At 42.8% G+C, this 13,297-nt stretch overlaps 1 protein-coding gene across 1 annotated transcript in view; it reads right to left on the minus strand.

The window, feature by feature from the left end:
• Positions 1–221: 221 nt before the first annotated feature.
• The window catches only part of SYT6 (synaptotagmin 6), a 147,751-nt gene continuing 134,675 nt past the window's right edge, over positions 222–13,297 (minus strand). The window contains exon 7 of the mRNA XM_028734546.2: positions 222–2,379. Within this exon, the coding sequence (XP_028590379.1) occupies positions 2,308–2,379 (72 nt within the window). The 3' untranslated portion in view covers positions 222–2,307. The remainder of the gene's footprint in view (positions 2,380–13,297) is intronic.

The following is a 13,297-nucleotide window of genomic DNA, read 5'->3' on the forward strand; positions in this document are numbered from 1 at the left end:
CAAAAAAATGCTATTGACCTGGATATTTATTCTGTGCAATGAAAAACTGATGAGAAATTGTAAACCTTTTATTTGGAATCAGCTGTATTGGAATATTTGAAAAAATTAGGGTGGGATTCACCTAACCAGCCCTGTTAGCAGAAGTCCTGTGTAAGGACTTTTGTTTGTACTTTGGGGGTTTCCCCCATCTCCCCATACACCCACAAAATTGGCTCGGGGGGGTGTTAGGAGAACCCCCACTACAGCACATAGTAGCCATTCCACCTGGCAAGCTGAAATGCTTGTGCAGAATAACTGGAAGAGTGCAAAGTTGAATTTCACCCTTAGTTGTTATTTTCCCCACCAACAGAACAAAAAGGCTACATCTAAGCCAGATCCTCTCATGCTCTTTCAACCCTGTTGTTGTCCACATTGGCTGTTTGTCATTGGCCAGTGCTGTAGAATATGTTACCTGCATACTGATAATGCTAGGTTTGGGAATATTGTCACCACTACCCTGCCTATTTGATTATTAATGCTTTTCTGATGTTACCAGCAATGGCTGTTACCAGAAGCTATGCCTCAGAGGTTCTCATGACGTTGAAGGTAACGATTGTGCCAGTCTTTTGCTGAAGTAGATTGAATATCATCCGACTTTCAGTATTTGCGCTGAAAAAAAGCACTTGCTAACACTTCTTGCAATCATGCTGTTGGACTATGGAAAGGACTATGCAGGTCTGCAGGTCTCCTGAGAAATGGAAACATAGGAAGCTGACTTATACTGAATCAGACCAATCGTTCTTCTAGTTCAGAACTGGCAGCTGACTGGCGCTGGCTCTCCAGGGACATTCCCCGCCTTATCTGGAGATGCCTGCGATTGAGTCTGGGACCTTCTGCATGCAAGAGAGATGCTCTACCTCTGAGCTATGGCCCCAGAATATAAAAAGGCAATTGGGGAGGAGGACAAGGAAGTTCCCAGAGATGCCCATGTTAGTCTTGAATAATCTATATGGATACTGCATGTGGACAATAAGAAATAAGAACGCAAGAACTAGAGGAAGTAGCAGAAGAGGAGAAAACTGTCAAAGGCAAACACTTTATAAGCTATGCAAGTCAAAATGGCACTGGATTGAGATTGCCTGCAATGTAGACATGCCATTATTAGCACCCTCCACATCAGACCAAGATTAGTGTTACATGACACAATCTTGTGATTTTACAAATAAAGGAATTAGCACTGGAAGGAACTATTTATTTTTGAAACATTGTCAGAAAATACGTAACAACTTTCAACATTTCCCCCCAACAGGGGATTTCCCCCCCCATCCCCCAAATTCAAGCAATAAGTTAATTTTAAAAATACTCAAAATGTTGCAGCTTTCAGTAATTTTGGCAAATGATTCATCTTTAAGTACTGTATATGACAGACAAAATCAAAATACTTCTAGAAAAACCTGCTAGACAAAATAGTTTTGCAAATCACAGACTCTCAACAAATATAGCTGTTTTCACTACTCTCAAGAAGAAGAAATATGGGTGTGAAATAGATCTAAATAGATCTTTAAAAAAAAGAGAGAGGGGAAGAGATAGAGATTTTGTTAAAAATTGCAAAGCTGGGGCCAGCTCTAAACTGCAGCAAGAATGAGCTGCACCTTAAGCAACTGAGCTCATGCAAAAGGTTCTCCAGAGAACATAAATACAGAAAAAGTGTTATTTTTTTCCCTGAGGAATTCGTAACTCTGTAAAACACATCAAAGGGCAGGCTGGGTTACACACAGCACAGACTCCATGAACATCACAGTATGAGTAAGAATTTTTTTGTAATGTATCGCTGATCACAATAACAAGGGTTGTTCACATGTCACGAGGAGTCTAATCAAGGCCTTTTCACTTGTCAGTCTCATCCCCCTCCAATTTCTTTTCTTAAATCTGCATGGCTATCTGCAGAATGTCAGTGCTTCTCTACTATTTGTCCACCTCCAGACACGCACAAATATCTATTTTACAGGTTATTTTACAGGCCAGTGTTCCGGCCTATGTCACACTGCTCCAACTTTTCCCCCATCCCAGGCAGCCATGTCCAAAAAGTGAAAACCACACAGAACATCACCTTGAGAGACATAAATAACTAAGACAAATATGACCACAGAACAGTTTTGCTGCCTTTGTCATTGTGGGAACAAGTGCCCTCACTGTCTAACATCCACTTCTTCTTCTTCCATTCAGCCATAGAATTGCTGTGGAATTCCAGACAAGTGGCAAAGAATCAAACGGAAATGAATCGAAAAAGAACTTGGTCGAGTCCCATTGAATTCACCACTCGATGCATCATGGTGTTGGAGGCGGTTTGGGGGAGGGGCAGGAGCCCTGGCTGTCAAAGCTGGCTGCTCGGCCATGCCACTGAGGAAAAGAAAAAGGCAGCAAGTTAGTGAACGAAGTCATAAACAAGCAGGGCATAAAAATGTACTAGCACCACTAATCCAGAGGTCTATGTCAGCTCAGGCAGAGATGGAACTCCAGCACTAGTGGGATGTCCCATTCATTTAAAAGGAGGGATGCACAATTGTGCTCTCCATTTAGATGAATGAATATGTCCTTCACGTGCACACGAGCTTCCACAGAAGAGTCTTAGAGCTGGGCCAACTGTGCATGCCAGCAAATTGCTTCTTCATCATCAGCTTTGTCCTCAGCACCATGAGATATAAATCAGTGTCCTCTGAAAAACTCAAGCATTGATTGCAAAATGGAAGGGGAAGACTTCCAAGGCACTCAGACGGGGTAACAAAATGGAATAGATAACAAACTGAGCTTGAGCAATCAAAAGGGCAATTTTGGATTTTAGTACCACTCTACGTGATACCACATTTGTTCAGCGTGGTTGTTCATCATGTTTACAATGATTATGTACATCTAGAAGTATTCCTGCCCATGTGCTTGAAATCTAGTGAGATGGATGAAGACAAAAGGAACAGCAAGAGGCAAGAGGAATCAGGGGGGTCTATGTTAATGGAAAGAAAAAGACAAACAGAAAGAAACAGAAGCTGAAATGCACAAAACTATCAGAAATCAATCATACTGCAAGAAGAGAGAAAATATCCAAAAGAAGAAAACTGGCCAACCAAATATCTAAGGGAAAAGAATCCCATAGTTGTGATGCAGCAATCAAGAAAGGACATTAGCCGTTGAGAGGATGAGCACATGAATCAGGTCAGAAGTAAATGCCATTGAGTTCAAAGTGGCAAACTCCTCCTAGAGATGAAAGGACCTTTCAATTTTGGTTCTCTCAGTTTCTCATTTTTCCAATCTTAAATTTGATTCCCAACATTTCTACAGCGATTTGCAGCAAATTCTTTTCAAAAACCCTCCTGAAAATTCTTCAACCCTTTAATGCAAATTTCTCCTAATATACATATTTTTGTATGCAGTTTTGGCTAATGTATACATTTTTTGCAAGCAATTTGTCCTAATATAACACAGCTTTGTATGTTATTTTCACTAATATATTCATCATTAGGCTCACTGTGACCTAATATAATGCATATTTGTAAACACTGTAAGCACTGCAAAATTCAGATAAGTGTAAATTTCAAAGGATGGCTATGTTTTGGTTCTTACATTGTTCCAGAAAGTGCAAATTTGATCAATTCAGCTTTAAATGCAAACTGAATTGAATTCTTCCCTAATTCCTATTTCTACCATCTAGGTAAGTGGGTCTCAGATTCCAGCTTAAGTTAGTATTAGAAGGACAAAGGACAAAAGGAGGCCAATAGAAAGAAATCAAGAATAATAACCTATTCATTTTTTGAACACTGCAATTCAAAGGGGTGTTGGCACATTGGGAAGGATTCAAGTCAAAGGCAGAAAAGGATAAAAAGTAATTGTAAACAGTTTCAAAATATGCCAAAATTATTTTTTTACTCTGGATGTTCACCTCATAAGTGGAAAAGTAATGTAAATTGAGTCTAGAAGAAGAAAGTCTGTCAGATGTTAAATGCCAAATACCAATCTCAAATATTGACAGAGTTCCAACAAATGTTTTAAATTCATTATGTTACCATTTTCTTCCACTATTTCGTTGTCAAATATGAAAAGCCATTAACATTGCATATCACTTACCAAATGCTAAATACAATTGCATACCTGCCAGTTATCAATCAGTAATATGAAATACTGACATTAAATAAATAGCGCTGGGTGTCAGATACTGAGGATGAATAGCAATAGAAGATGGTTTTGTGAAGAATTTGAAGGGGTATGATTTAAGGCAGGGTAGGATACCTCAGGCCAGGGGGCCAAAAGTAGCCCTCCAGGTCTCTCTGTTCAGCTCTTGAGGCTCTCCCTGGGCAGTGCCTCTACCAGGGAAAGGCTGGGTTAGATAATCCCATAGGTCCAGACATCTTTCTAACATTCCCAAAGCCAGCATATGGGTTAATTGTAGTGTGGCAGTTAAAACTATAAGCTATGTGCTGTGGATATTTTGGTTCAAACATCAGCAGAGCCATGAACTCACTGGATGGCCTTAGGCAAGTCATCATCTCTGAGCCTCGGTAATCATCTCTTCTGACCTATGATATGGGGATAATAAATAATGCTGGCCTACCACAAAGGGTTATCGTAGGAACTACTGAGATAGTGTTTGTAGAACACTTACAGTATTGGCCTTTGCCTTGAAATGTGGTGTAGTGGCAGAGTGCTGGACTTTGGCCTAGAAGACCAGGATTCGAATCCCTACTCAGTCAGGAAGTGCACTGGGTGACCTTGGGCCAGTCACTGTATCTTAAACTAACATACCTCACAGGGTTTTTGTGAGGATCAAATGGGGACAGGGAGACCCGTGTTCACCTTGCTAAGCTCCTTGAAGGGAATGCTGGATGTAACAATAGCAATAATGATAAGGACATTTGCTACGCAGGTACTAGTTTTTATAATAGTTTTAATTGCATTTAATTTTTAAAAGTACAATGCGCTTTCAGGTAAAGATTAGAAGGATTGCACTCATCATGTCATTTATTTAAATAATATGAGAAAAATATATAAAATAACAGCCCTGGCATCAGTGAAGGCTGGCCTATGAGGGTGAATGGGGAAATGCCCCACCAACCTCAATTTGCCCTCAGCCAGACCCCACCTGCCTGCCTTCTTTCTCACAAAGAGCAAAACTCTGCCTGTGATTGACTCTGGCTCCACCTACTGTTGACCTCCCTATGTTCCACCCTACCACTTCCAATGGCCACGAGTCACCGCACCCTGCCATAGCATAGATTGCTTAGATACTATTATGTCTTCCTCATATTACCGGTAATAATGATTGCTAATGCAATTTTTGTTTGTTTTGTAAACCAGCACTCTGCTGTCAAGCCTTTGATCACCAAACGCATCATGAAAAGTACGTACAGCCAGCCACAGCCAAGTTCCTTATCTTATCTATGATAAAAGGCTGCTCTTACTTTGGCTTCAGTGTTGCTTCGCATTATATCATGCAACTATTAAAAAACAAACAAATAAACTCCCCCTCAAACGACTTCAAAACTTAATCCAATAATTCTGTCAAAATTTAGCTAATGAAGTTTAGCAGGATCCACTTCCTAGTCATGAGGTCATTGTTCAAATTGGAAGATCAGAACAAGCTGGAAGTAAATGAAAGGCACAGCGTGCAGGATAAGCACATTTTTAGGCACTTTAGATTATAAATTATTGGCAACGTGTCTTCAGGCTATGAAGTGCAATTTTAAGCATGCTACTCTCAGTTCTGAATTCTTGCCTTCTGACCTCTGGTGTTGTGTTAGCATTCAGGCAAGTGTCAAGCTTGTTCTATGAACACACGGCTTGTTCTTGATGTAGAACTAGGTACTTCAAAGATTTCTTTGGTATACTGTTCGAAGCCCTGTGTTTGAATGCATTAAGAGCACTGTTTCCCCACATTTCACGCAAATCCATGAAAGAATTCTAGAACTGTAGAGTTAGAAGGGAGTCCAGGGGTCATCTAGTTTAATCCCCTGCAATGCAGGAATCACAGCTAAAGAATCCCTGACAAATGGCCATCGAACCTCTGCTTAACAACCTCCAATGAAGGAGAGTCCATCACCTTCTGATGGAGTCTGTTCCACTGTTGAACAACTCTTACCACCAGAAGGTTCTTCCTAATGTTGAGTCAGAATCTCCTTTGCGCTTCGAGACCCCCAACCACCCCCCAAAAATGAAGACACAGTGACATGGGATTTTAGTTTAAGTTACTGGGCAAAATTAGGGCCACAACTTTATTGAATACAGAATGTGAGTGGTATTGGCTTAGGCACTGGAATCATCCAAACTATATCAGACTCCCACCCGCATTGTGGGGAATCTGATAAAAGGGTGAAACACCGCCAGAGGGAGCCCTGCCGATGCAAACCGACTCGAGCTCACCCCCAGTGCCCCTGTGGGGTCCTGGTATGGCCCTAGCCCATACCGTGGGGTTTCGGACAAGACCCAAGCCAACCCCTGATTCCTTTAACAGAATACCCTTGAGCTTGGAGGGGCAGGTGATGGCCTCCCCTCCCCTCCCCACACATTGCTGATCCAATGCCTAACCGCCAAACCTTACAAAGTTGTGACGATTGCTACCTGGTAGGCGAAAACCAAATGGCTCTGCCAGTCTGCCAGATGGAAAAAAAAATCCTACCAGGCAAAACAGACAACTAACAACGTCCATAGCAAGGCCAACACACGAGATAAAGGGTGTGTGTGAGAGAGATCTTCTGTGTGACGGCAAAGAGGTCCAGCAAACATCACGCAAGGGTTAAATAATGTTTCGCAGCCACCCCCCAAGCCAAGCCATTGGCTTTAGGGACCAAGTGATTGTGAAACGACCAACTGGAGTGGAGCAGGGCGTAGCTCTGCCCACACCCAGGAGGTGGGAGATGCCTGGGGGCCCAAGCGCAACACATACCCTCCTTGAAGATTTTGAATCCATTGGTTTGGGTCCTACTAGGAGAAAACAAGCTTGCTCTGTCATCCATGTGACAACCCTTCAGATATTTGAATATGATGATATATCACCTCTCAGTCTTCTCTTCTCCAGGCTAAGCATATATAACTCTTTCAATCTTTCCCCCTAAGGCTTGGTTTCCAGACCTTTGATCATCTTGGTCACTCTCCGCTGCACACGTTTCAGCTTGTCAATATCCTTCTTAAACTGTAGTGCCCAGAACTGGATACAGAACTCCTTGCCTATTCTGGGGCTTAAAGTTTACTTCATACATTATGTGGCAGCAAAACCAGGTTCTTGCACCCACACTATATTTCCTAAAGCATATGTTCCCCTACAAGCACAATGTGTAAAATAGACTGTAAAGAAAGGCACTTACATCACAGCCCTCTGTTTTGTATCTCTGTCTCTATTAATGGCAGACTTCTACATAAAGGAACATGCATTTCTAAAGGACATTTCTAAACTCCCCCCCCCCCAAAAAAAACAACAACCCTCCAGTAACAAAATCAACCTCTCTATCTATTATTCATCACTGAAACAGGATATTTGAATTGTGGCCTGTTTTTAAACAGCGATTCAGTTTTTCTCACCAAGTTGCAAGACTAAAGAGAAACATTGGTCTCTTATGATCTTCCTTAGACTTGGCTTTCAAGAAGGCCCAAATAACCCTAAAGGTAAAGGTAAAGGGACCCCTGACCATTAGGTCCAGTTGTGACTGACTCTGGGGTTGCGGCACTCATCTTGCTCTGGGAGCCGGTGTTTGTCCACAGACAGCTTCCGGGTCATATGGCCAGCATGACTAAGCTGCTTCTGGCAAACAAGAGCAGCTCACGGAAATGCCATTACCTTCCCACCTATTTATCTACTTGCACTTGACGTGCTTTTGAACTGCTAGGTTGGCAGGAGCAGGGACCGAGCAACGGGAGCTCACCCCATTGCAGGGATTCAAACTGCCGATCTTCTGATCGGCAAGTCCTAGGCTCTGTGGTTTAACCCACAGCGCCACCCGCGTCCCAAATAACTCTAGGCCTGCATAAATAAATCCAGAGTGCATTCTGGTAACTTCATAGATCCATGTGGTTAGGTTCCAAATCTTAGATAAAGGGTGGGCAACCTCAGGCCCTAGGGACCAAATATGGGCCTCTGGGCCTCTCTATGTCACCCCTGGGACTCTTCCTAAGCCATGACCCTTCCTAGGGCAATCCTGTTCCATGCTCTTCTCAGGGTCTTTTGCCTGGCTGGAATGTGTCCTTGAATTCTGATGATGCCTCTTCCTTGCCTGGATGGAGAGAGATGCGTGTATAAATGTCTAAGTTACAGCCATTTGCTCCACATGCTGTTGTCTCTGGCCCCACCGGCAGCTGGCAGCTGGCCCCTGGAAAGTCTCCCTGGGCTGACAAAGTTCCCCAATTCTTGCCATGCAGAATCAATTTTCCAAGACAGGGAAAAACTGCTAATATGGAACCTGAACATCTGATACCTCGATGCTGGCAGATTATGGAACAAATAAAGCCCTTTAAAAACATCTAAAAACCAATTTTAAGCTCTTTGTGTTTAAAGGGAGCTTGAGACGCTGACAAAATATTGATTCCAACTGTGACAGATTCTCCAGAGAAGTTTCATTGCTCTAAATACACAGATGGAATTGCTTTTGAACAAGCCCTCTAGGGTGTCACCTACACTCATTAAGTACCTGATGTATTATTTTAAACAAATAAATGTCACGGTCCCCAAAGACTGAAATGGCCTTATTAAATTTTAGATCTATTTTATTGTAACGAGCTGATGATAATATGAGTTTGCAATACCAGATACAACCAAACTCATCCTCCGGAAATCTCTGCTAAGCCCTTTCCCCATCAGTGTCTGCAAAAAAACAAAACAACTACAACAAAAAAACAGGCCGCTGTTGTTGTTTTTATCTCTTTGTTTAATATTTTCTTGTAAAATGATCCTTGTCTGATGGATACCTTGGAATATTTGGAGTGAGACAGCATCACAGGAGAAAAGGAGTGGGATGACTCTGCTACAGGGATCACTGCCTTGGGAGCGCTCAATCCAGGTGCTGGATTTTGCTGTTGGCAGAAATAGATAAAGGGTCATTGGCGGATGAATTATAGGGTACGTTTGTGCTAAAACAAATTAGCACTAAGGGGCTGTTTCAGTTTGCGTATTTAAAGGGCATACCTAAATAGCAGTCTTGAAGAGTGTCAGACAGGAAGTCATTGTACACCCAGCCCACATAAACCAGCAGTAGCACTCTCACCAGCTCTACGCTGGGGAAACCCAGCCAGATGGGCAGGGTACAAATAATAAATTATTATTATTATGCAAAATGATGGTGAGACCAGTGCAGGGTCATGCAGCCCACCACCCAAGTTACTGATGCATGCATATTTTTTCGCGCTTAACACCACATGCACGACAAATAGAAAGCACAAGCAGTTGCAACCCGAATATTGCCTGAGGAATTATATTTTGGTTTCTCTCCTGGGTAAGGAGTGCAATTTGGCAAAGGTTGTGGCTCAGTGTTACAGGACATGCTTTGCATGCAAAAGGTCCCAGGTTCCGTCCCCAGCACCTCTAGGTAGGGCTGAAAGAGATTGTTCTTTGAAAACCCGGAAAGCTGCTGCCACTCAACATGGAGACCACTGTCATGTTTGGCAGGTGGGTGGGGCCATCTAGCTTTCAGTCGCCTGATGTCACAATGATGTCAGGTGACCCATGTGGTGATTGTTGGGGCTTCAAAGCACCATTCACTGCTCTCTGCAAGCAGGGGGAACAGCCGTAGCTCAGCAGAAGAGCATCTGGTTGGCATGCAAAAGGTCCCAGGTTCAGTCCCCAGTATCTCCAGGTAAGGTTGGGAATGTCGCCTGCCTGAAACCTTGGAGAACTGCTGCCAGTATTGAGCTAGATGGACCAAAGGTGCAACACAACTTCCTTTGTTCCTGTGATGATCAACTGATATCAGGTGTAGGGCAGGTAAGTTGTAGATTGTGCAAATAGCCTGTCAGGTCAGATGGGGAGGTCTGGGGAGGAGGCTAATTGGGATTATGGGCTGGAGATTTCCCATCACTGGTGTACGCAATAGATGGACCAGTGGTCTGACGTGGGATAAAGTAGCTTCTGCAGATAAAGGGGAGGTGAAAGACCACAGAAGGAAGACACGCAGGGCTTTTCCAGCCAATCAAAAGAACATAAGAAAATCCCTGCTGGATCAGACTAACAAGCCCATCTAGTCCAGCATCCTGCTCTCAGATGTCTATGGGAGCATATAAAAGGAGGACCTGAATGCAACAGCACTTTCCCCAAATGTACTTGCAAGCAACTGGTATTCAATAGCATACTGCCTCTGAGAGAGGAAGAAAACATGGTCATAATGGCTAGTAACCCCTGCTAGTTTTATTCTCCATGAATTTGTCTAATCTTCTTGATTAGGCAAGGACTGAACTACCTCTGACGAGTAAAAGAAACTAGGCTTTCAGAAATCCAGAATTCTCTTTCTGCACCACTTACTGAAAATAATGGCGAGATTTAACAACAGCTGCCTCGTACATGCTCATATAAGTGGCCAGATGTTTAGCAATGCCGCACGTGTCAGATGCATGTATAGTTTTATTTTTGGCAAAATTGGAGCTTGCCGTTTTCTGAACAAAATAATGACATATGCTGAACTCAAGGGAATGGTGTTTTCTAGAGATTCATAATTGGTGCCCATCAGTGCTGTAACTGAGCAACCACCAATTGTGCATGAGGGTGTAATGGCCAACGTCTGTAACATCTGGTTCATATTCTTCTTCATATTCTCAAAGGATCTGTGAGCTCTGCAGTGTTTGGTTTAGTGGTTCAAGGCTTTCACTTATTCATTTATTCACGAATGCTTCCTCACCCAGCATGACGCCCAGAGTTTGCCTTAGCAAAAGCAGATCAAAGAAGTACATTTTGTACTTGAACCTAAAGGTGGAGGCTTGTGATGGTAATTAACACCTGTGGAAGCTCACATTTAAATGAAGTCAAACCCTGCTTTGAGCCTGACTAAGCTCTATGATGGTTGCTGCTCCTCTCCAGGTGGTCTCGCTGCATCATGGGCAGCCTGGTGAAAGAGGACTCCCTGGTTCTGGTTCCCAAACCTTTCTTTTAAAAAATGGTTTAGATTCTGGGATATCCTTCCCTCTCCTATATGTGAAGCAGCAGCCATGAGCTGCTTCAGACATATTCTAAAAACTGATCACTTTGACCTGGCTCTCCCTGACCATAAGACTGGACCCAGTTTTATGTACTTGAATCACCTGAATTCCTGTTTCTATAGGCTTTTATGGGTTTGTCTTTTTCTTTGCTTTTTGCTTATAATTTTGTTTTAATGATATTGTTTGTTTTTATATTTCACACTGCTTAGAGATTTTGAGAACATTAACTGGTTTATGTATATGCTTTGTAATAACTAAATCCACCCATACTACATGGAACCTTAATGTGCTGAGATTGAAAACTGGGGAAGCATATTGGAGCTGGAAATGTGTTGGGGGGGATAGGGGGGAAACCTGCCTACCTCTTTCCCTTGGAGTCTTGCTAATAGCAGTGCAATACACAGACCCAGACAGCCATAGATTATATTTACAGAAGATGCCAGAGCAGGGTGCCGTGAAAGGGTGTGTGTGTGTAATATTCTAGAGCTGTTTTTGGTTGCACTGAATAATCCTGTCAGCGTTGCAGAGCCTACTGATTTAATGCATCCTTACAAAAGTGGATTAGAGATCACATAAAAATTATTTAGTAGCATCAGAGGAGTGAAGGCTATCGGATGCCATGAATTATCCACCTCTCTTATCAAACAACGCCCCCTGATCTTCACTGTAACAAATTATCAGTTCCAGAGCATACTCTCTACCTTTCCCTGGCCATGTCTATACTTGCTTTTCATGGGCTCAGTCTTCCAGTTAACAAACTTTTCCTGAGCAAACATTAGAAATTTCTGTAATTCGTACATTCTGTCTGTTTTTAGCCTCCGAGTGGAATCCAAGGCTATGGCTTTGGGGACCCCACTAGACTCCTAATGGGGAAGCAAGATTTGTTGGGAGTGCTAATGGCATGAGTCTTTCCATCTGGTGCACAGGTTACATATATGTGTAAATAAAACCATACATCTTAAAGAAAAGTCTCCATTAACCTTCATGTGTTGGGACCTGCTGGGAGACTGGCGGCACACAACAATACCTTGGACTGTGCCACTGCCTAAGCTTGCAGCAAGATGTGCTGTGGCTATTGAAATAAGTACCTGCTGGTGACCACATGCTCCTATCCCAAAGAACCCACAGGACATCTGGGTGGCATGTGTTGCACTAGAGAACCATGGTTGAAGCTTTGGAAATGTTGTTTACAGTCTACTGAGAAGCTCAAAGAGATCTGAGCTTAGAAGCAAAAAACAATCTGTGGAAAAAGATCCAAAATACTCTCTCTCTCTCTCTCTCTCTCTCTGTGTGTGTGTGTGTGTGTGTGTGTGTCCCCACCCCTTTCCCCACCTCCACACACTCACTCTCATCTGGAGAACATATTTGGTTCTCTGGCACAACAAGGTAACTTGGTATCTGTGTATCTTGTTCTAAATAACCTTCTGCTTCAGTTAAGGGTTTCCTTTCCCCTTCAGAATATGTTCCAAGCAGTTTCTTGTTTGCTTTGTTTACTCTCCTACCAAAACAAAACAACAGGGAACAAAACTTATTGGTGGATGCATAGCATACATGTACTTGGAAGTACTTGTTCTAGGATCACAGCAGCTTCTTGTCCCTGGTGGGATTGCTCCGCTTCAGATCAACAAATAACAAGGGGAGAGAGAGAGCGTGGGAGGGAGATGAGGAGGAACATTGGTGTGTTCTCTGCTGAATCTTTTTTTTTTAAGACTTAACATTAAATTGATAGTGGCAGAGCTAGTGTATCAACCAAATAGACATCTAGACACTGGCATCCTTCTTTGCATCTGTATCTGGCTGTACTTTACGACAACCAAACACAATGACCCCATATCGTAGTAGTCTAGCTGATTACAGGTGAAGTTAGCCAAGTACCATTAATTTTCCTGTGTTTTGTCTCAAGGAGACAGTTTACAGGGGGTTCAGTGTCAATCTGGGGTTTCATTGGGTCCCAGGCTTCATTGCTCTTCCTGTATTCCCTCGCATTGCAGCTAGGAACGTTACTGAGTCATAATTGTGGACTTTTTTGTGCATGCATCCTGCAACTGACTGCGCAACCCCAGATGTCCTGTCTATTGAACATTCACCCTAGCTTGCTGACACAAAACTTACATGGAGGTTAGATTGTATCCAGTCTTTACTGAGTCTTCATTTTAATATA

This window comes from Podarcis muralis, chromosome 5 (genome assembly GCF_964188315.1).
Source record: "Podarcis muralis chromosome 5, rPodMur119.hap1.1, whole genome shotgun sequence".
NCBI lineage: Eukaryota > Metazoa > Chordata > Lepidosauria > Squamata > Lacertidae > Podarcis > Podarcis muralis.